Source organism: Oncorhynchus mykiss, chromosome 23 (genome assembly GCF_013265735.2).
Source record: "Oncorhynchus mykiss isolate Arlee chromosome 23, USDA_OmykA_1.1, whole genome shotgun sequence".
Classification (NCBI taxonomy): domain Eukaryota; kingdom Metazoa; phylum Chordata; class Actinopteri; order Salmoniformes; family Salmonidae; genus Oncorhynchus; species Oncorhynchus mykiss.
This window is the reverse complement of record NC_048587.1, coordinates 10,309,710-10,333,390: the sequence shown is the minus strand read 5'-3', so window position 1 is coordinate 10,333,390 and position 23,681 is coordinate 10,309,710. Positions and strand designations below refer to the sequence as shown.

Sequence of the window (23,681 nt, the reverse complement as noted above, 5' to 3'; positions counted from 1 at the left end):
ACATGGCGTGGGAGCCTGCTGAGCCAACCGAGGCTTGTGAGCCAGTTGAGGCATGGGAGACTGACGAGCTAGCTGAGGCATCCCCGGTTGCAGCGGCCGACGTCACCAACAAGAACAAAAAAACACTCACAAAAAAAACACTCCCTGATGCTTTCAATTGTGGTGTCTGCATTCTGTAACGGTTCCATAACCACAGACGCTGGGAGACAGGAAGCAAGTACTGGGTAAGGATTTAATAATTAATAGACATGAAACTAAACAACAGCATCTGGACAAAAGAAACAAAACAACATCAATGCAGACACGGGAAGGAAACTGAGGAAGTGACGTGATGGAGTCCAGGTTAGTCGATGAAGCGCTGGTGCTCGTAACGATGGTGACAGGTGTGCGTAATGATGAGCAGCCTGGTGACCTCGAGCACCAGAGGGTGAGCAAGAGTTACAGTATTTGTTATGGATCCCCATTAGTTCCTACCAAGGCAGCAGCTACTCTTCGTGGGGTCCAGCAAAAATTAAGGCAGTAATATACATTTTAATAAACATTTTTATAATTAAAATACATTTTACAACGGATTTCACAATACATTAAGTGTGTGCCCTCTGGCCACTATACTACAGCACAATCCAGGTGTACATATGCGTAGTGTGTATGCTGTGTGTTTGTATGTCCAAGACCAAATTAGTCTCTTCCCTCACCCCACCATTTGTGCATTCACGCACGCATGTTACATGTTATGTATGTCAGGAAAACATTCTAACATAATTTCTTGAATTCTTCTATTTGACCTATGCTGATGTGGTTTGTTCATTTTGTTGTTGGTTTCACTGCAGTGGCAGAAAATGGCAGAGCACCAACCCACCATCACTCAAAACCCACTGCTCTCCCTACACCTGTGAAGGAGCTCTCTCATTCTCTCTCTCTCTCTCTCTCTCTCTCTCTCCCTTTAACCCCCCCCCCCCCCCCACTTATCTCCATATAATAATTCCTCTTAATTTTCAAATGTATGGTTTGTGCTTTATGAAGACATTGTGAAGAATTATTAGGATCTAATATAATCTTATATTATTGTTTAATGACATTAACATAAACATCTACATGCAGTAGGACAGATCTACAATTTGTACAATGAATCAGGAAAGCAGCAGATACGGCAGAGGGCAGAGCCAGGAGGACACAATGGTGTATTATATTTTGTAGTTCATTTTTCTAACCCTAATCAGATTCTTATCACCAATATCATTCTAATATGCATGTAAATTCATATGTACCTCCTGTGGTATCCCAGGAGGTCTACCCCGGGGGATGGTAATAGAGGGTATGTACGTGAGGCGACGTTGGCTCCCTCTGCTGGGAATACGGGAGCTGGGCACCCCGACACGGACAGCTCTAAGTGGAGGTAATTCGAGGAAAGTGCCAAACAGCCGTGGAGGCCAAATAAAAGGAGCACGGTGGCACACCGCGAGAGAGAACGGGGAGAGCCTCTCAAAGCACTTCATGATGACAGAAGAGAGTGCTATGGGGCGATAGTCATTTAGTTCAGTTACCTTTGCTTTCTTGGGTACTGAACCAATCGTGGACATCTTGAAGCAATTGGGCACAGCAGACTGGGATGAGTAGAGATTGATTATGTCCGTAAACACTCCAGGCGGCTAGTCTGCACATGCTCTGAAAATGCAGCTAGGGATGCTGTCTGGGCCGGCAGCCTTAAGAGGGTTAACATGCTTAAACGTCTTACGTTGGCCACGGAGAACGAGAGCCCACAGTTCTTGGGAGCGGGCCGTGTAAGTGGAACTGTATTATCCTCAAAGCTGATGAAGGTGTTTAGCTTGTCCGGGAATAAGACATTGGTGTCAGCGACGTGATTGGTTTTCTCTTTGTGATCTGTGATTGTCTGTTGACCCTGCCACATACGTCTCGTGTCTGAGCCGTTGAATTGCGACTCCACTCTCTGTACTGACGTATTGCCTGTTTGATTGCCTTACGGTGGGAATATCTACACTGTTTGTATTCGATCATATTCCCAGTCAACTTCCAATGGTGAAATGCCATGGTTCGCCCTTTCAGTTTTGTGCGAATGCTGCCATCTATCCATGGTTTTAATAGTCACAGTGGGAACAAGATCCCCTATACACTTCCTGATGAACTCAGTCACTGTGTCTGTGTTTAAATCAATGTTATTCTCAGAGGCTACGTGGAACATATCCCAGTCCGCGTGATCAAAACAATCTTGAAGCATGGATTCCGATTGGTCAGACCAGCGTTGAATAGACCTTAGCACGGGTTCTTCCTGTTTGAGTTTCTGCCTATAGGAAGGGAGGAGCAAAATTGAGTTATGATCTGATTTTCTGAAGGGAGGACGAGTGAGGGCCTTGTAGGCATCCTGGAAGGGGGAGTAGCGGTGGTCGAGTGTTTGTATGTAAATGCTTGTAAATTGTGACGTATGTACAGCAGTCCCTAACGCTTATACAAACAGTGTTATATCAATATTGGAGCCTTGGGAACCTCGAAAATATACTATTTAAACATTCTACACCCTTTATATGTCCATTCCACTCCTGTACCCATTATGGCCATAATGGCCATAACCGCCCCTCTATTGCCATGGTCTTCGGCACAGCATATTCCTAACAAGAAAGACAATTAGGCAATGAATTCTCACCGCCTATCCAAATAGAACAGATGTGCCATGATTTGGCTTTCACCTTCAGAAAATACATACCTCTGTTACAGTGGTGACATTAGCATGTAAATCTTGGTGGTGAAAACTAAAACATATTTTTTTTTAGATGCATGCCAGCAAAGCCACTATACAACACAACACTAAACAATACATTCATTGCACTATAATGGTGACAAACAGTGCCTGCAAACTGTTCGGGCCTACATAAAGCTGTCCCAACAGCAGAGTCCCAACACCTTACCACTGCTACACCTGGATCAGTGGAGACGTGTCTGGAAGCAAAACATATAAATAAATATAAACCAATCATATGGTGATATGTAGTACCACTAACTTTGAATGGTGATTTGGAACCAAACTTTGTAGGCCTACAGTGTGATAGGAGCAGTGGTGACCCGTCATTCAGGGAAGGTGAGCCCCACTTGCATGTTATTTTGGCATTATTACGTGTCACATATTAGTTTGCAAACAATGTAAAATAAAGAATACAAATCATTGAGTTAATAAAGCCACATACAAACTTGGTCTCTTTTTTGATTTCTTGAGTAAGGCAGCTCCAAAATGGAGATGTTTCACCCTAGCTCAGTGCTTTCTGTGGTTCACAATATCCCTCGGCACCAGCCACAGAGACGGTAGCTTCCCATCTAGCTTCTGCAAACCGACCTGCTGCTTAGCCTCTCTGCACTGTCACTTTGACTTGTGAGCCCTCACTGGGGTCCCTTCCCCATCTATCTCACTCACTATCACTGTAAGAAAACTCATCCCACCACTGCCACCAAATGTCACAGACTTGGACTGTATTGAATGAAACCCAGGACCACGTGGTATCATGCGAAAAGTAAAGGGAGGTTTAAGCTTCTTACGTGGCCCTCAGGCTGAAAATAATAAACTAATTATGGTACTGATGGCAATACAGAAGTGCTCCTCACGGAGACACCCTCACACATATTTTCCCAGGCCCATAACCCAGGAGACTTCAAGGCCCACCCCATAGCACCCAAATAAATACACTTCCCCTCTGGCACGGGTGCAACTCAGGCACAAAATGAGAACAAAATGATAATACAACAAAATGACATAACATACTGTCATTCACACAACTACATAAGAATAACGGGGCGGCAGGGTAGCCTAGTGGTTAGAGTGTTGGACTAGTAACCGAAAGGTTGCAAGTTTGAATCCCCGAGCTGACAAATCTGTCGTTCTGCCCCTGAACAGGCAGTTAACCCACTGTTCCTAGGCCGTCATTGAAAAAAATAAGAATTTGTTCCTAACTGACTTGCCTAGTAATATAAAAAAAGAATGATCATGTATGCATATGCATGTAAGTTGATGAAATATGGATTATGATACTGGCCAGTATATCAAAGGATAAATACAAACACATCAATACTTCCACTCTCATACTTAACTCTCCAATCTAGGCAGTGATGGCAGGCACCCCTCTCTTCACAGATATTGGAGTAAACCTATTTTGGGTAACTTTGAGTAGGGGCAAATATATATAGGGGCAAATAAATATATATATATTTTTAATTGAACCTTTATTTAACTAGACAACTCAGTTAAGAACAAATTCTTATTTACAATTACGGCCTACCCCGGCCAAACCCTAATGACATTGGGCCAATTGTGTGCTGCCTTATAGGACTCCCAATCACGGCCGGTTGTGATACAGCCAAGAAACCAGGGTCTGTAGTGACACCTCTAGCACTGAGATGCAGTACCGTAGACCGCTGCGCCACTTTGGAGCCCAACAAGCTGTTTGAATAAGACATCTGATTAACACTTTGCATTTATAACGGTTGGTTTAACCTTATCTAATAAATAACCAAATAATTGATGGATCAATAAATAAAATAAAAGCATGTTTCTCATCCACCCAAAGACAGTACAGTTTCTAAACTCTGTAAGCCAGTCGGCATAGGAGTTGTGCGTTCATACACATCATTGTTTTTGTTTTTTTCTCTTTTCTTTTTTTTCTTCTATTTTCTTTATTTTTTATTTAGAAAAACCAGTATACATACAATAAGTATACAGATAGACAATGATAACATATGCTAGGGGGTGCAACAAATTATATATTATACAACGACCTTTAAAAGAAACACACATATTGTTTTCACAGCTTTCTTATTAGAAGAATGTTGAATGGTCTTAATGGTCTCGAATTCATAGAAATATAGAAAACACGGAAGAGTGTTTTTTTCTTAGTGAATTTACATTTTTGAATATGAAAGTTTTCTTTTAGTACAGTTAGATTTATGAGGTAAAATATGTTTTCTTTATCCTTATTATGGTTAAGGAAACCGAGCAGCACATTCTCCCATAAAAAAAACAAAAGTCATCAAGAATAATAACAATTTTAAACTGTGTCATTGGTCGTTTCCAACGAACCGGAAACCGGCATACGCGTCACCACACTCGCTCATCTGATTGGTTTATGTAGGTGAGCCTTCTGACTTTGTGGCTGTGGTAACTAGTGACGATCGCCAGTTAAGGCTCTGCCTAAAAGCAAATGCTGCAAAGTGTCGTAAAACATTTAATTTACTTCCCCATACAGCAGCTAGCGTATACAAGGTGCAAAAGCGATGGTGCTCTAAAAACACAATTCTTCTTACCAAACTTCAAATTCATGAAGATTTTCATTAGACAACTTGAAAGGCTAAAGCATGGAGGACATGGAAGAAGAAAGTTCTGGTCTAAATGACGACCACAACCATAACTACTGTGAAAACCGTGCCAGTGGACAAGTTCACTTTCTCAGGACCGAATTGTCAAATGAACCCCAGACCCTACCAATTTTTCCGGTTCTGGGCACGCGAGATGTAGCTGCGCAGGAGAACCACACAAAGATTTGTTCCAGTTCCAGCAGTGGTTCAAAGTTCGTGGATTCAGACTCTAACAGCGTGAACAGTGAGACCAGCGAGACTGACAGTGCATCGCCGGCTTCCATCGCAGGGAAACTGACCCTGAACTCCGCCTCAAAGTTTCGTAAGTTGAACGCATCGTGTTTAATGTTTATCATGTTTTTGACTTACTGATATGGGATGGGAATGTAGTTGGTCATGTAGTTGGTCAACATTCCATGGCATTGCCTTTGGCCTAAACGTCAGTGGAGTAAGTTGGCTACTTACTATATGACCTTTTAGCTGAGGAACGCTCAACTACATTCTCCCTCATATCGAGGCGAAGTTTTGATATTAGGTGAAGAGATTTGTTAGCAACAACACTAGGTATGTTTCCATTAACTTATCGAGTGATTATTATTTATTTGGCGACATATTGAAAACAGATGCGCCAATTGCTTGCTACGGTGCGTTTCTATTGAACTACATTGTCGATAAAAACAGCTAGACGTAATGACGTCACACCAACAACAAAACCCCCCCGCAAAAATCAGGTATCAAATAAAAATGTAGTGTTTGAAGTGTTTCCATTATCCGTTTAGGCAAATTGTGCAATAATAAATTGGCGACCGCCTGTATGTCCTATCTGTTTCATGTCTCGGGTATCCCGCGAAAGCGAGCATGGATAGAATGCATTAATTGACTAATATTTCCCATGTTCTAAATTCTCATACGCTAACATATCGGCACGGTTCGTGCCATGGTGAAACTTGCACTCCTGTAGATTTGAAATAATTGGATGTTGAAACTTGCCAACCAACCATAAAAGCAATTTAGGCGTCAGGATAATTGTTGTACAACAAATACACATTATTTGTATAGTTGAAAAAGTAGCTTTTGCATGTAGTAGGCATTTAGAATTCAACTTGCAATATGTAATGTTTTGGGGATTTGACCAAAATTCTCAGAAATGTGTGTTATAGATCTGTCATTCTCATTGAAAGCATGTCTAAGAAGCAGTAGATATATTCTATGTTAGATATTAATATGCTTCCTCTTAAGTTTAGTTTTTGTTCTTTTACTTTCAGTTTTGTACACCAGCTGAAAGTACAATATTATTGGTAAAGGGAAAATATTTAAGTGGTTTAGATGGTGTAATGATTATCTACACTGTACTTGCTTGTTTTGTCACAAACTGAAAATAGGGGAACTTTTAGCAACCAGGAAATGGCGGAGCGATTTCTTCATAGTGAATATTTTTTATTTATTTTATTTTTTATTAACAACAAATCAATACAGAGAGTACATGAGGGAACACAAGTATATATAGATTATGAACAATGGACAATTGAGCTAGAGGGTACAATATCACAAGGACCTTAAGGGACATACATACACTTATAATTCTAACAGCTTTTTTGTTATGAGAGTATTTAATTGTCTTTTAAAATACCGTTCAATTTCTTTTTGTAGGTTAAGAAAATGTTTTTTTGTTTGTAAATTTACATTTGTGAATATGAAATTTGGCCAAAAGAATAATGAAATTAAGTACATCATGTTTCAGCTTATTCATATCGTAGGTAAAGAATCCAAGGAAGTACATCTCTCCACAATAGTGTAAGACCTTCATAAAAGTGTTCATTTATAAATCTACGGATGTCTTGCCACGGTTTTCTTACATGAATACAATGCCAAAAAATATGCAACACTGTTTCTGGGTGGTCATTACAAAAGGAGCCATTTGAGTTGTTTTCTTAAACTTCTTCATATAATGGTTGGCAGGATAACATTTATGAATAATTTTAAAGGAAACTTCCTTAATTTTTGTTAACAAATAGGTATGTGTGTGGCAACATTGAAACTTTTTTCCAACAGATGTCAATAAATCCATTCCAATAAGGCATGACATGGTATAGATACAACATCCTGCTGAAACAAGGATCGTATCACTCTGTTGTTGAATGGACCAAAAGAGAAACAAATCTTTCCTACTGATGAGTCAGCAGGGTCAATAGAAGGTAGGCTCTGAGAGTCAGGTCTTGACACATTCCTGAATAATAGAGCAACACCTGAGGGAATGGCATCTAAAACAATTGCAAAATCTTTAGGTGTTACGGGGACCTTGTAAAGTGATAAGAATTCCTTAAAACTGAGTAAAAGACCCTCTGCATTTACCAGTTGGCTCACCAATAGGATATTATTTCGGGAACCAATATTCTTAAAACAAAGAAGTATTTTTATACAATATATCCTGATTATTCCATATATAATATCTGTGTGGAGAAAAGTTGTGTTTATAAATTAATGACCATGACAAGAAAACCAGCCGATGAAAAGTAGAACGTTTCACTGGAACTCTGCCAATATTATAATTGCAAAACAACAAAACAAGTTCAGGCCACCAAAAGTAGAGAAGACATGAAGAGGAATAAAATTCCAGATAGAAGTGGGTCTTCTTAGAAATGGTTTTATCCAATTGACCTTAAAAGTATTATTTAAGGTAGTAAAGTCCAGAAACTTCAGCCCACCATTCTCATAAGTGGTCATTAAAACAGTTTTCCTAATGTAATGGGTACGATTTCTCCACAGAAAGTTGAAAAGCATCTGGTCTACCTCCTTGCTTAGTTTACTGTCAAGATATAAAGATACCTTCAGCCTTGGTTATTAGGACTCTACCTTTTAAAGATAAGTCCCTCTATAGCCATTGATTTAGCTTCTTCTGTTTTTTTTTTTTTAATAAGAGGGTTAAAATTTAGTAAGCCTCTAGACTTCTGATCCTTTGTAATGGTTATGCCTAAATATGTAAGTTCTTCTTTTACTGGAATACCATAATATGATGATGTCACACAATCTTTGACAGCCATGTTGACAGTTCACATTTCTTAATGTTAAGATATAGACCAGACGCTTTGGAAAAGGATTGTATCACATTGATCGATATGGGAATTTGGTTAGCGTCTTTCAGAAAAAGTGTAGTATCGTCAGCCAGCTGGCTTATAATAATTTCTTTACCAGCTATGGAAATACCTTGTACAGGACTGTTATTTAAAGAATTTGTAAGAATAAAAATGATTAAAAAAAATATGTACGAGAGTTAGGACAACCTTGCCTAATTCCTTTCTTTAACTCAAATCTAGGCGAGGTGCCATATTTCAATTTGATAGAGCTGTTAATATTTGCATAAAGAGTCTTAATAGTGTTGCAGAAAAAAATCCCCAAAGCCAAGTCTCTCAAGGGAGTGGAAGAGGAACTGATGCTCTACTGTGTCAAATGCTTTATATAAAAATATAAAAATAATATGTTATTAGGTCTGAGTAGTCAAGTATGTCTAATACTAGTCTGACATTGTTAGAAATAGGTCTGTTCCTCATGAAGCCAGACTGTGTTTCATGAATGATTGCATCCAAGACTTCTTTAATTATTTTTGCAAGTAATAAGGCTAATATCTTATAGTCATTATTAAGAAGACAAATTGGACGCCAGTTATCGATGAGCAGCACTTCTTTTTTAGGCTTAGGTATCAGTGTTATTAACCCCTGACTCATTGTAGGAGGGAGAACATTGTTTTTAATACTCTCTAAAAACTAAAAATACTTCAAATAGGAAGGGAGCTACTTGTTCAAAAAATAATTAGTAAAATTCTGATGTAATTCCATCAACACCTGGTGATTAATTGTTTTTTAGATGTTTGATAGACTCTATAATCTCTTCAACTTTGATGGGTTCATCACACTGTTTAGATTCTATATCACTGATAGAGTGAACATTATTCAGTGAGTTAAAAAACCACATCTGTGGATTCCTGACAGTATGTAGAGCTATACAATTTTCTGTAAAAATTGCTACAGTATTTAGCGATTCATTTTTGGTCATCTGTAATAACACCATCAATGTTTAACTTATGGATAGTGTTATTTTTAGAGTTAAATATCTCACGTCTAAAGAAATAGGATGAATTTTTTAAGCTTTTAATCTATATATATTATCCAGTTTATTTTGTAACTCAATTAGTTCCATCTTCTCCTCCCCCGAGAGGCCGGCTGGGGACCTCTGAGAAAGGGGTTATCTTAATGATCACCTTTTCCTCCTCAGCTCTTCTGGTCTTAGCAAGATTACTACTATATTTTCTAAGGTATTTGGACACCTCAAATTAAAGAGCTCCCAGTTCTTTGCAATAAGATTTTTCTTCACAAGCCCTTTCCCAAAATTATGAGAGCAGATCTTTAACCTCAAATTGAACCATATCATTATTTAATAATGAGCTATTTAGCTTCCAGTAGGATGCTCTACCAAAGTTAGTATCAGGGGTAAATATTTTATCAATGTAAATGACCCTATGGTCTGTGAGGGGAGTAGTACAAATATTTGTAGTAACACACTCACTATCAATACATTTGGATATAAGCCAAAAATCAATTCTGGATTGTCTGGAACCTGTTTTGTTACTTCAAGTGAATGATCTGTCGGCCGGAAACCTCTCTCTCCATATATCAGTAAGATCAAACTTTTCCATAAAAAGTATTAAACCCAAATTCTGATAGATGGTCCCCAGATAGGCCAACCAATCAGTTGAATTATCTATAGTAATTTTAAAGTCCCCCCCTATCAATAATAACGAATTGGGAAATGTAGATACCCAATGAAGTATATCTATAGATTCAAGCAATTCATCATTCTCATGTTTGGTGTTGTACCCATAGAAGTTTACAGTAATGAGCGTAATGTCATTGACAAATAAATACAATAAATAAATAAATAAAGACAAATAAAAATAAATAATAATAAATAAAGTAACCAAAGGGGTCACATTCCAAGTGTAGAATATTACCACCAAAGGTATTTTTCATTGTAGTGACACCAGCGGAACGTTCAGATCCATGGGAAAGCCAAATATTGTTGCCCCACTGCGACCTCCAGAAGTTGGCATCAGCTGAAATTGAGTGAGAATCTTGAAAAAAGCAAAAATCTGTTCGAAATGGTTTAGCAAATAAAAATAAGGCCTTGCGCTTCACATTGTTTCGTAACCCCTAGCATTAAGAGAAACTATAGACCTAGACAAAACAACAAAGATTATATAAAAGTATAAACTGTAGTAGGATGAGTCAAAGACAAAGGAACCGAGATCTGCACCATTTAAGTCAACTTAAAGTGAAAATAGCTTAAACCATAAACTTTGAACTAGATGTTGTCCGGCTTTCAACTCAACTGAAAATTATGTTCAAGACCAAACCAAGGGTTCTTGTAGTAAGAGATACTAAAAACCCTCTTTAGTGTAATCAGGAACTATTCTGAGAAATAAAGTACAAAATAATAATTTAAATAAAAGGGTGCATATAAAAACGGATCATAAAACATTTGAATAAAAAATGTTTTACATATACATGTTCCTAAGACCTTTTTCACTTGGAATTAAGTATTAATAACTCAATAGAACAATAACCGAGTAGACCTGTATGCCCTTTAAAACAGTATCTTAGTTTACCAAGAAGACTGAAAGCTGTATTTATTTTTTAAGTTTGTAAACAAAATAGGTATGGTGGTCATACAAGAACAAACTAATAAATTGAAGTACCTGAGTATTATGAAAAATAGTCACCTGATGCTTGTTAGGTAAGCAATATAAAGAAAATGAGAATACCATGGCTGAAACCATCAATCTGTACCATCTGGTGAGATTTTAGAGAGGAATATGGATTTCTGAACCATTGATGAAGCCTCGTTCTCTGACGAAGTAAGCAGCCTTTCCCTCACTTTGTGCTATGTTGATCGTTGGCCACAACTTGTTCCTTCTTTCTATGTCCTCCGGGCTGAGATGCTCGGCGAAACGCACACCATGGCTCTGAAGGAAGGCATTCTTCCTAGCAGCTTTCCAGACAGCATCCCTGTATAATCTGTCTGTGAAGAGGATGATGATACCCCTTGGTCTTGAATCGTTTTGCTGTTGCTTCTTGCCGAGGCGATGCACGACGTCGATGGTATCACCAACTTTGTTCTTCTCTGCAGGCATAACTTCTTGGCAGATGCGGATAGCCTCTCCACGCACATCTTCATTCTCCACCTCTAGCAAGCCGTAGAGTCTCAGGTTCCATCTTCTTGTGTATTGTTCCAGATCATTGAGACGTCTATGGTAGACATTGTTATTCTTTTCCACCTTTTCCACACTTTTTTCAACTTTTGCCACTTTCATTTTCACATCCTTGATTTCACCACATGCGAACTCCAGTCTTTTTCAAGCCTTCGATAACCATGCTGTTCTCGCCTACAATTTTTCTCAATGGTGTCAGACCTTGAGTTGATGAGTAAGGAGAGGGTAGCCACGATGTCAGAGTGCATGTTGGGTTTTTTGGAGGGTGGAGGCTTGCACGGAGTAACCGGTAAAGAGGGGAATTCGTAATCTCCAACAGCATTCGAAAGCATGATATTATCCATAGGCCAAGCGTAGTTATGGCAGTTGCCTATAAACACGTTTCTCTCTTGTTGATTAGCAATAGAACGGCTAACTTCTTCCTTTCTTTTTTTGTCACAACTTTGCTTGGACATGCCGAAAATAAATGATCAAATTATTTTTGCAGTCACAGGAAAGGTCTTAAATCTTGAACAAATAAGAACAGTAATAGTAATGACTGTAAACTTGTTTTTTTCACAATCTTTCTGAAGTTTGGTATGGAGCTCGGTAAAAAAGCGTCTGTTCAAGCCGCCATCTTGGCACCTCTTCATAGTGCATCTTTAAATGTGGAGTAGAGCTTATAGTTACGTCATGTGCCCCGTGTACCTTGAAAAGTATTCGGCAATCATCATTTATTAGAAAAACAGTTTCCATCATTTTTCACAATAAAGTAAGTTAGAAAAAACACCCCTGTCCCATGGATAAAATGTTGTTTGTCTTTAGAAAATGTCTCCTATATCTGCCATTTCAATTACACATGTTGCAAATACATTTTTTGCCACATTGCTTTTGTCGAATAAACCTGGGGCAATAGAAACCTTCAGTCAGTACTTGTAAATTCTGATAATGCTTACCTATGATTGACCTGAAGAACTGTGGTCTGTACTGGGAGCTGAAATTCATACTTTAATAAACTTTTGTTGAATACAACCACTGACTTTTTCCTAATTTGTGTTGCTCGTACGATGAGATTCAATTGGCACTAGCTGAGGAACCGCTCAGTGGACAATGGACCTGATCGGACAACTCAGAGCTTCTGCTCTTTTCTGTCCATAAGAAACAATTGGATTGGTGGAAGGGGCAGGCCAGGAGCAAGGAAGGAGGGTGTGGTCAAGCAAGGCATCCCCCGAGGCTAGATGCCCTAAGGTTTTTAATCAGAACGGGCGTAGATTAGTTTCGCCTTTTTCTTTTCCCGACATGAGTTTGTGGTATTTAGTTTAAAAAATAGTAACCCTCAACTCCGTTATCTTATATAGAGGCTTAGTTGAGTTTCAATAACTGGTCAGAGGATTTGCTAGCAACAACATTGAGTCACCATCAGTAAATTCTTATCTTTACCTATATTTGACCTGTACAACTGTGGTCCTTCCTCATGGTGCAGAAATCCCTAGTTTTAATAAAAACTTTTAGCGAATACAACCACCAACTTTTTCCTTGTTGAGATTCAATTGGGTCCGTGCTATCCGGGATCCTTGATGTCCCTACCCCATTGAAGTTTAAGTGGTTACGGTAAGGGTTATGGTTAATGTTAAGGTACGGGTTAAAGTTAGGTTTAGGGTAGAGACGTCCCAAGGATACCGGATTGCACAGACCCAATTGAATCTCGGCTTACGTAGTACTAGCAAGAGGAGACATTCGGTGGTTGTATTCGATAAAAGTTTTTTAGAATTTAGAATTTCACCACACTGTGGAAGCACTGCAGTTGTACAGGACAAAGATAGGTACAGCGAAGTGTGTTCAGAATTGACATTTTTACAAGAATCAACTGATGACTCAAAGTTGTTGCTAGCAAAATCCTGTGACCAGTAATTAAAACTCATCTCCGCCTAAATATAAGACAAAGGAGTTAAGGGTTCCTCAGCTAAATTGGCACATGCGCTGAGCAACACAAATGAGGAAAAATTTGGTGGTTGTATTAAATATGTTTTTATTAGAAGTATGAATTTCAGCACCCTGCTGAAGCGTTTTCAGATTTGACATTTTTAGAGGAATTGGCTGAATTTGACTAAATGTTGTTGCTATCAAATCCCACAACCAGTTATTAAAGCTCAACTCATCCTCGATATATGGAGAACAAAGTTGAGCATTCCTTAGCTAATGACCCTTGTACTGTTCAGTCGGACAGTCCTTGTTTGGAATTCATTTTATTGTCATGTCAGGGCAGGGCAGAGCTAGGGCTCGTGTTGTTATGAAAATAACCTAATCTTTGTCATTTTGTGGTTCAGTAATGAATGCAATGACCGAAGAGGACTATAGAACCACATACTGGCCGAACCTGGAGAAAGCCATTGACCACCTGCTGATACAAAACCCCATGGACCACATCTCCATTTCATATGAGCAGATATACAGGTGAGACACAAACTGTCTGACTGTATTGATATCTTATGTAGCTTTGAAAGAAATTAAGACATGGAACTGCTGTACTACTTATGTGTGAGAATTCTGAGGGGAGATATTGCCATTTGTGACTCGTTTCAGGAAACTAGGCATATGTCGCGTATCACTACTTCACAGGAAAGTCATTTGAACGTAAATGTAGTTTAAAAAAAATGCCTTGTAGAACATGTGAACTTTCATGTGCCTTAATAACAAACATGTATGCCATCTGTAAATACAAATACAATTGTTAAATTACAGGCCTAGTTAGATTAGCCACAGAAAAAGACGGAAACCTTCCCACTAGCCATGACTGGCTAAGATAATGAGTGGGCTGGACATGCCGAGAGATGAGTTTTGGACTGTTCTGCCTTGTAGTATGCTTCTGTCTATAACATGAGCTGGTCAGTATATGTAGGTAATTCTTTCTAACTCAGCTTTAAAATAAAATAAAATATCACGTAGCAGAACTGCATAAGTGTTGCTTTCTACTTTCTGGAGGACCATGTTTTGGAATTAGAGTGATAGCTAAGGAGATGGAGAAAATTCTGGCATTTGATTTCAAATATGCAGATATATAAAATGTCTGTCCCCGGATTCAAACTAAGGGCAACCATAGCATCCTTGACAGAGAGGGAGAAGCGTCCATCAATGTATGCCGGTAAAATAGTCTTGCTAGCTACATTTTCAGATATGACACATTTCTAAGTCTTTTAATTTCAAGTTAGTGAACTGTTAGCTAGCTAGCTAATGTTAGCTGGATGGCTCACTACCTAACATTGTGTATGTTCTGTGTAGTTATTGTTATTATTTGTATCGCAGAGCCATTTACATTGCTAGTTATAGCCTAATGTTAGCTAGCTAACATTGAACCTGGTTGGTTAGCTACATGCAGATTCATACAGGGTAGTGACATTAGGAGTTGGGATTATGGTTCATTGTTTAGCTAGCAAGCTAAATGTCTAAACAAAAGACTCCACTATGCAAGTAACCATTTCAATAGAATGTTAATGATGTCACTGCGTCAACTGTCGATAGACACAGCTGGTAAATTCGCTCTGGCTATCTACTCCGATTTCAGAGCACTCTCGTCTGAGTGTGCCAGAGCGCAGAATAACTGACAGATTTACGTACACTCAACACCCGTTGAATATGTCCGGTGTCAGTAAACATTGGCAAAAAAAAGCCTGATTTTAAATTGTCAGCAGTACAGTTGCAGTTATCAATGCTCTGGATAACATAAAAACAGGCTAACCAGCTCTGCTAGGGTAAGTAAAATGGTCAGAGTAGCTGTTCTCTCATTTGTGTTTGGAAGTAGCTAGCCAACGTTAGCCAATTAGCTTGGGTGCTTGAATGCTGCTGTTAGGTCAGAACGCTCAGATCAACCCTACTCCTCGGCCAGAACATCCAGTGTGCTCTCTGAACGCTCTGAATTTACGAACTGACAATATGACAACGCTCTGCGTTTACGAGTGTCTTGAAATATTTATTTGTTTAGCACATGGCTTCATATGTGAATCCTTAAAGAGATGAGTGGAGCTAAGGCTTTAGAGGGTGTGAACGATGCTGAATGGGTGTAGACAAAAAAGAGCTCTCCAGTAGGTGTACCAAAACATTCAAGGCAATTTTCTCAAAAGTGAGGTTACAAGTTTATCAACTTTGAAAGCAGAATTACTTTCCCATTGTTCCTCAACTGTATTGTATGATAAACCAATTTCTAGAGTTGCTACTTTTATCCAATGTAAAAAACACCATTTCAAATTTTGCTCATAAGATCGAGCCGGCCGGTCACATTTGTTAAAGTTTTAATGGTAATTTTCTTTTCCCTTTTTCAGTTATGTGTACAAGTGTGTTTGTCAACAGCACTCAGAGCTACTGTACAAAGACTTGATGCTGAAGATTACTACCCATCTTCAACAAGTCTCATCTGATTTACAAGTAAGTGAAAACAGAACCTGGGTCTTGTTCAAAGATTTACAATAATGGAAAACAAAAACGAGTGTTTCTTATTGTACAGATTGTATGCCCCTTTCATTGCATTTTTTGTTGTTGTGTAAATACCTGAAAAGTAAATTAACACTGATAATTTATTATCTTTTTTCAGATTGTTCCACCAGGGAATTTCATTGAGCATTTTAACATTGCTCTGACTCAGTACACAGATGCTCTTCAATGCATAGTTCCTGTATTCATCTACATGGTATGTATCCTGATGAAGTGCTCATCCTTTGAATATTCCTTCCATTAAATCTTTTTGGGCCTGTTTCCCAGATAGATAAAGCCTACTCCGTCAATACTCAGGGCAGACCTTAATCATATACTCCTTTCATACAAGTAGGGTTGCAAAGGGTCAGAAACTTTCCAGGTAAATTTGCCGAATTTTTCTGGACATTTTCCATGAAGTTAAGCCCGGGAATTTAGCTTAAATTCATCAAAAAATTTGCTTATAACAGTGAAACTTTTTTGTGGGATACACAAGGCAATTCTAGGTCTTGTGGCATTTTTTGGTTAAACTATCCCCAATTCAATGGAATTGCAACCCTCTGCATGCACAGTGCATTCTTCCATCACATCACATGGATCTTGATTCTCAAGATCTTGCACACTAATTAAATGCTATTGAGCCCACACTACTACACTGTCTGAGCCAAGGACTACATGCTTTCTGGTAAGTTTTGATTAAAATACTGGGTGGGGTGATTCTATTTTATATGACATGATTTCTTTGTTAACTTGTAAATAGTAGCCTACTGCAAAGTGTGTATAAATCATTTCTAACTTAACAATTTCTGCTAGTTAGTTTTTGCTACCATGTGGGTTTTAGCTTGCTTCAGCCTGCTAACTGGGGAGTGTTAATTCACCTGTTTCCATACGTTTAATTTTAAAACGGGTATCTTACAAAGGAGTTGTTTAGTCTAACTGCTTAACTATTTACCTGTACATGGAATTGTAGTTGTTTTTTAAATGAATTTTTACTCCATTTTTTCTAATCTTTACAGGAAAATGCAACGGGCACTATCTGATTTGTAGAGACATTTCACTGCAGCTAATGTAGAAGGAAAGCCATGTACCATTGCAAATACTGTGCCAAATCATATGTGAAGAATGCAACAAAGGTGCAGAATCATCTGGCCAAGTGCATAAAGTTCCCTCATGGCTCACAACAAGCAACCTCTGACAAAAGTCCCTCTACTTCTATTCAAGGTGAAAATGATGAATCGGACACCTTATCGATAGCAACAGCTCATGGTCCTCCTGGAATCAGAAGTTTTTTTGACTCAATGGAGGAACGTAGTCAGAGAAAGAGAGCTGTGTATGCAACTGGTTCACCTATGATGCTCACAGGCAATGTCTGTTGGAAAAGATTTATGAATGTTCTTTGCCCAGCATACACCGCTCCAACCAGACATGCTTTATCTACGCATTTGCTGGATGCAGAGTTCAACAGAGTTCAAGTGAAGGTCAAGCAAATTATAGAGAAAGCAGACTGTATTGCAATCATCTCTGATGGGTGGTCGATTGTTTGTGGGCAAGGATTAACTACATAATCTCGTCCCCTCAACCAGTATTCTACAAGAGCACAGACACAAGGGACAACAGACACACCGGTCCCTACATTGCAGATGAGCTGAAGGCAGTCATCAATGACCTTGGACTACAGAAGGTATTTGCACTAGTGACAGACAATGCTGTGAACATGAAGGCTGCTTGGTCTAAAATGGAGGAGTCCTACCCTCACATCACACCCATTGGTTGTGCTGCTCATGCATTGAATCTGCTCCTCCAGGATACCATGGCACTGAAAACAATGGATACACTCTACGAGAGAGCCAAGGAAAGGGTTAGGTATATGGAGGGTCATCAAGTTATAGCAGCAATCTACCTCACCAAGTGAGATGAATAAGAGCACCACATTGAAGCTGCCCAGCATCACCCATTGGGGTGGTGTTGTCATCATGTTTGAAAGTCTCCTGGAGGAGAAGGAGTCTCTCCAAGAAATGGCCATATCAGTCTGCCGAGGATCCTCCTGGATTATGTATTTTGGGAGGGAGTGGTAAGTAGCTTGAAACCTATAGCACTAGCCATTGCACGGATTGAGGGAGACAATGCCATCCTGTCTGATGTTCAGACTCTGCTTGCAGATGTAAGAGAAGAAATCCGTACCTCCCTGCCCACTTCACTGTTGCTCCAAGCAGAGGAAACTGCAATTCTGAAATACATTTAAAAATGCGTGAAGACTTCTACCTGAAGCCCATACACGCCGCAGTGTACATGTTTGACCCCAAGTATGCTTGCAAGAACATCCTTTCTGGTGCTGAGATCAACCAGGCCTATGGTGTCCTCACTACCGTGTCTCGCCACCTTGGCCTGGATAAGGGCATGGTTCTTGGCAGTCTGGCGAAGTACAGTACACTTCCAAGCAAGGGCATTGCAATATGGCAGTCATGCCAACATATCTCATCAGCCACCTGGTGGAAGGGACTTTGTGGATCTGAGCCTCTTTCCCCTGTTGCCGAAATCAACCTCCAAATTCTACCAACATCAGCCGCATCAGAGCGCAATTGGTCCCTGTTAGGGAACACACACCAAAGCATGCAACAGGCTGACCAATAAAAGGGTTGAAGCATTGGTGGCCATCCGGGCAAATATGAGGCTTTTTGAGCCTGACAACGAGCCGTCCTAACAAGGTTGGAAAGTGACAGAGTAGATGAGCCCTCAATCTGATTTTCAAGAGGTGGACATTGAGGAGGTCCAGGGAGAAGACATGGAAGCCTGAGAGGAAGACAACCAATGCTTTAGTTTCTGGACTATCATTTTACAGATGTATGTTTTTATTTTTTAATTTTTTTTTAATTTTACCTTTATTTAACCAGGTAGGCTAGTTGAGAACAAGTTCTCATTTGCAACTGCGACCTGGCCAAGATAAAGCATAGCAGTGTGAACAGACAACACAGAGTTGGATTAAACAATTAACAAGTCAATAACACAGAAGGACAAAAAAGTCTATATACATTGTGTGCGAAAGGCATGAGGAGGTAGGCGAATAATTACAATTTTGCAGATTAACACTGGAGTGATAAATGATCAGATGGTCATGTACAGGTAGAGATATTGGTGTGCAAAAGAGCAGAAAAGTAAATACATAAAAACAGTATGGGGATGAGGTAGGTAAAATTGGGTGGGCTATTTATCGATAGACTATGTACAGCTGCAGCGATCGGTTAGCTGCTCAGATAGCAGATGTTTGAAATTGGTGAGGGAGATAAAAATCTCCAACTTCAGCGATTTTTGCAATTCGTTCCAGTTCCACAGGCAGCAGAGAACTGGAACAAAAGGCGGACAAATTAGGTGTTGGCTTTAGGGATGTTCAGTGAGATACACCTGCTGGAGCGCGTGCTACGGGTGGGTGTTGCCATCGTGACCAGTGAACTGAGATAAGGCGGAGCTTTACCTAGCATGGACCTGTAGATGACCTGGAGCCAGTGGGTCTGAGAATGTTTTTGGGAGATGCAGTGGATCATTCAGTATTCTCTTTCTTTTGTTGTTCAGTGAAATCATCCCATGTGAAGAGTCAACTAATTTAATTAAAGTTCAATTCGTAACTAAATAGTTTTTTAAAATTTCTATTGGAAATCTTGAATAATTTGCCATTGTCTACTTATGATAAAGGTAAAAAGGTTTATGTTTGTCTCCCATATGATATGGTAAATATATCCAATGCAAAAAACATCTACATTTAAACAGCATTCATTTTCATTCCCATATTTTCCCACATTCCCATTCCCATATTTTCCCGTTTCTAAAGTTTCTACCTCCACTTCCCCAAAATGTGCAACCCTACATACAAGCATTTTTTCTTCTTCATTTCTAAGAATAAATTCTACATTGAAACGAAGCTAAACCGGCACCTGCGAGAAGATCTCATGAAGCTTTTTACTGATCATGTTGCAGAAAAACATGTGAACACGCTGATACGTGAGTACAGTGGACTGGTCAACTGTGCAGGCCAAACCCAAAATATCTAGCTTATTATTCATCTTGTAAAATTGTGTTGATGTCTTAATTATTATTTTATTTTCTTCTGTTTTCCTTTAGCTCTTCTCCTCGAAGCCCATTCCATGCCTTTTCAAGTCAGACCTTCAACAATGGCCAGTGTCGTGAAAGGCCTGTATACTCTTCGGCCAGGTGCCCTTTCCTTTCTGTCTTTTAAAAAGATTCCACAAGACATGCTGCTACCTAAATAGTTACATCCACTAGTGAAATGTTTAACTAATGTAACTGTCAAACACGAGTGTAGCACTAATCAAAGCTATGAGAAATATAGATTACTCTGATTTGCACTACTTCGACTTGAAGTTGGAGAGGTAAACATTCACTATAAAACACCTGCCCTGTATGTGTTATGACATCCATTATAATGACTATTGGCTACCTGTTTCAGATTGGGCACATTTAGCCCCAGCTCTCTTCTCTGGATTCATTCCTCAAATCAACCCGCCGACAGTGGAATCCCAGCTCTCTGACTATGCTGCTCATGACCAGAAACTACAAATGGAGCTCTCTCAGAATGGCTTTCCCAGGTGAGTGTTATAAGGCAGAGTTGAGCAAAAATAATAATAATACTTCCACCAGGGTAGTGTCCTTTAGGAAAACGTTAGTGAGCGTTTCTTATTAGACAAGTTCAGATTGTACATCCCCGTTTTGGACCGTTTTCTTGTGTTTTGTGCCTAATGAACACAACCCTGGTTTTTGACGATGCTTCCTTTTATTTTGCAGAGGTGACCAGTCTCGCAAGAGAGCCAGCGAGGAGTCTGCATAGAGTAAGGATGATGCATACATACATTGCTTGCTTTTGAATAGAAAAATGTCACTTAATTTGCATATGACTTATAATTGGCCTATTGAAAAATATGTACAAAAATATGAATAGCTGTTTTGTTGTTTTTTGCAGGTGCTCAGACAGTCTTCGACCTGGCTCAACCCAAATTCACAAAACACTGAACGATTAAGATTCTCTGATGCTGAGTGCAGTGGGTGAGCATAAGCATGGGCTCGTTTTTGACCCGCAAGAGTCATAGTGGACACTGCTTTCTTTGCCTCTTTTTTGAAAAGCACAGTGAATTCATAATGGTGCATAATGATTCTGTCAGCTTTTGGTGATGAATCCATCTTCTTTATTGTTAAGGTATTATGTAGTTTAATGTATTTGTTCTTATTTTCTCCATTAAAGTGTGCCTTCTGCTCTGCTTTGTTGGGATATTCAAGTTGCCATTAACCAGGTGGATGGGGCATGATTCCCAGTTTGACCACATACTGTGTCAATTATGGGTCATGTTCATTAGGATATGCCGCGGAAAACATGAATTACAGTGGAAAACAATTGGAGTGTTTCTGATTGGACAAATACAGGTGGTTCCTCTGTTTGTCCGTTTTCTTCCACTTTGTGCCTAATGAACATAACTCTAACCTGGACCTCCCTGATCTGTTATTGGTCTGATTGATCTGATTCTGTAACTATGACAGTCTGCTGCTATTCCTCATCTGTTGTTGTATAGAACACTTGATTTTTGTCTGTCTGGTCTGTGTAATTAATATTGACAGTTGTATGGATAGGAACAAATTGTGTCACTTTGTATCAGTCAGATATGTTAACGTCTGTAATGAAAGACTAGGGTCTGGGAAGTGGGAACATTTCCTCTTGAATTTAAGAAAGTTCTACAGTGGCACATACCCAATTAGGTATGCATTTCATTCTATTTTTGATGTTTAGGCTTTAAGCAATGGTTTATCTGGAACTTACAGGATAAAATATGTCCTGTATAACAATTTCTTTCTCAATGGGTATGAAACGGCAACAAAGCTTGTTAGCATACAAAATAGGAGTATTTTTAATTGAATTTAACTAGGCAAGTCAATTAACACATTCTTATTTACAATGACGGCCTAAAGTTTTGGTTATAACTGAATAGGTTATGTCGGTAATTGTTTAAAGGTCTATTTTCTACAACATTTATATTTAATTGCCTTTGTTTTTGAACCAGATCGTATTTACCAAGCATGCCAAAGATGATTCACAATGTTCTTATTCCCTGTTCTAAAAAAAAATAAAAAAATAATTGCATTGTGACTCCAGAAATGATGGTGTCAGTCTCCCCATGTTGCTGCTGTATCTGCATTAGCTTACCCATTGTACCAAGTCACTGAGCCAATTGATTAGGATACATTTTTGAAACTGTTGTGAATTTGTTTACAATAATTATGTCAAATGATGTAGGTGGAGTTAATTAAAATCATCCCTGTGTTCTCTCCAGTTCCTGATGATGTAAACCGATCCAGTCTCATTGTGGTAATGATCAATGTACGGTAGTTACTGTCACAGATTTACCTTTGTTACATGTGGTTTATGTTAAAATGGAAGTATTTGATACAGCTCTTTGCACTGTTTTAAGTGTAATGTGATGCTCATCTTTGAAGATGTTGGAGATGGCACGCTCATTGTCTTATGTACAGTTTTACTTTCAATAAACAAATCTTGAAAAGGATGTATATTATCACCTGTGGAATCACTGGGGGTTGATGGCAGCAGTAGGATCTTGTGGGCAGAGTAGAGTTTCTCTTCGAAAGTTAATTAGTACTGTGAATAAAGGCTTTTCACTGACGAGCTTAAACAATGCATTGAAATGGAGAAAATCAACACCCACAACACAAGACACTCAGGTGCAGGTAATTGTTGCATTCATTAAGTAGTATTTACTGTGTTAGTATCAAAGAAGAGGTCCAGCAGCATGCCTTTATTTCAGTGTTCCCTTGAACAATGCTTGATCTTTGTTTTTGTTTATTAATGCTGATAAATTTGTGCTTGCATGTCTTAGTTGAATGACGCAGTATGTGTATATAATCATTAGTCAATATATTTGACAGGGCTCTATGATAATTCCCCTTCAGCTAGTTCACAGAGAGCACTTACAGTGCTGTTAATCATCACCAGTAATCTGCTGTTAACCCTAGTGGAGGCTCAACAAGGGGCTTCTAATTCAGTGGAGTGGTCGTGCTTTGACCGGTGCTTCTCTTCCGGAGGAGGAATCCCTTCCCAGAACGCCCCCACTGGCCAATGAACTGGGATGCCACTCAGGCACATGGTCCTGGTCACCCCAAAATAACTTGCGACTAGTGTGCTGACAAATGTCACTACTTTTACTGGTGTCAGGTTGCCCTAGCTACTTGCCTCCATATTTTCCAGTAAACTCCAAGGCTAACTCTGTGCAGTAAATTGGGAATCCATCTGGGCCAGTTGCCCCGTGTCCACATTTTCCCAGGTGGCCACCACTGGAAGACTGGAATCCCCTCTCTTTGAGCACAGGTGCACTCCGAGGATTTACCGCCAGCTCCAGCCGGGGCCCGCTGGGGTTTATTTGAAGGTAAAACACCCAACCCCAATTACCTCTTGTTCATTGACCCTCATTTGGGTTCATACATCAACTGCATATTTATATATATATATTTTAAAACCTTTATTTAACTAGGCAAGTCAGTTAAAAACAAATTCTTATTTACAATGACAGCCTAGCAGTGGACAGTGGGTTTACTGCCTTGTTCAGGGGCAGAA

At 39.3% G+C, this 23,681-nt stretch overlaps 1 protein-coding gene across 1 annotated transcript; it reads left to right on the top strand.

Moving 5' to 3' along the window:
* The first annotated feature begins 5,207 nt into the window (after nucleotides 1–5,207).
* Nucleotides 5,208–22,615, top strand: LOC110502262 (CDK2-associated and cullin domain-containing protein 1). The gene is made up of 9 exons (XM_021580163.2): nucleotides 5,208–5,674; nucleotides 13,921–14,047; nucleotides 15,910–16,012; nucleotides 16,179–16,274; nucleotides 19,948–20,050; nucleotides 20,171–20,260; nucleotides 20,517–20,655; nucleotides 20,852–20,895; nucleotides 21,027–22,615. Exons 1-8 carry the CDS (start codon nucleotides 5,353–5,355, stop codon nucleotides 20,892–20,894), a joined length of 1,023 nt encoding a protein of 340 aa, XP_021435838.2. The 5' UTR covers nucleotides 5,208–5,352; the 3' UTR covers nucleotide 20,895; nucleotides 21,027–22,615.
* Nucleotides 22,616–23,681: the final 1,066 nt, after the last annotated feature.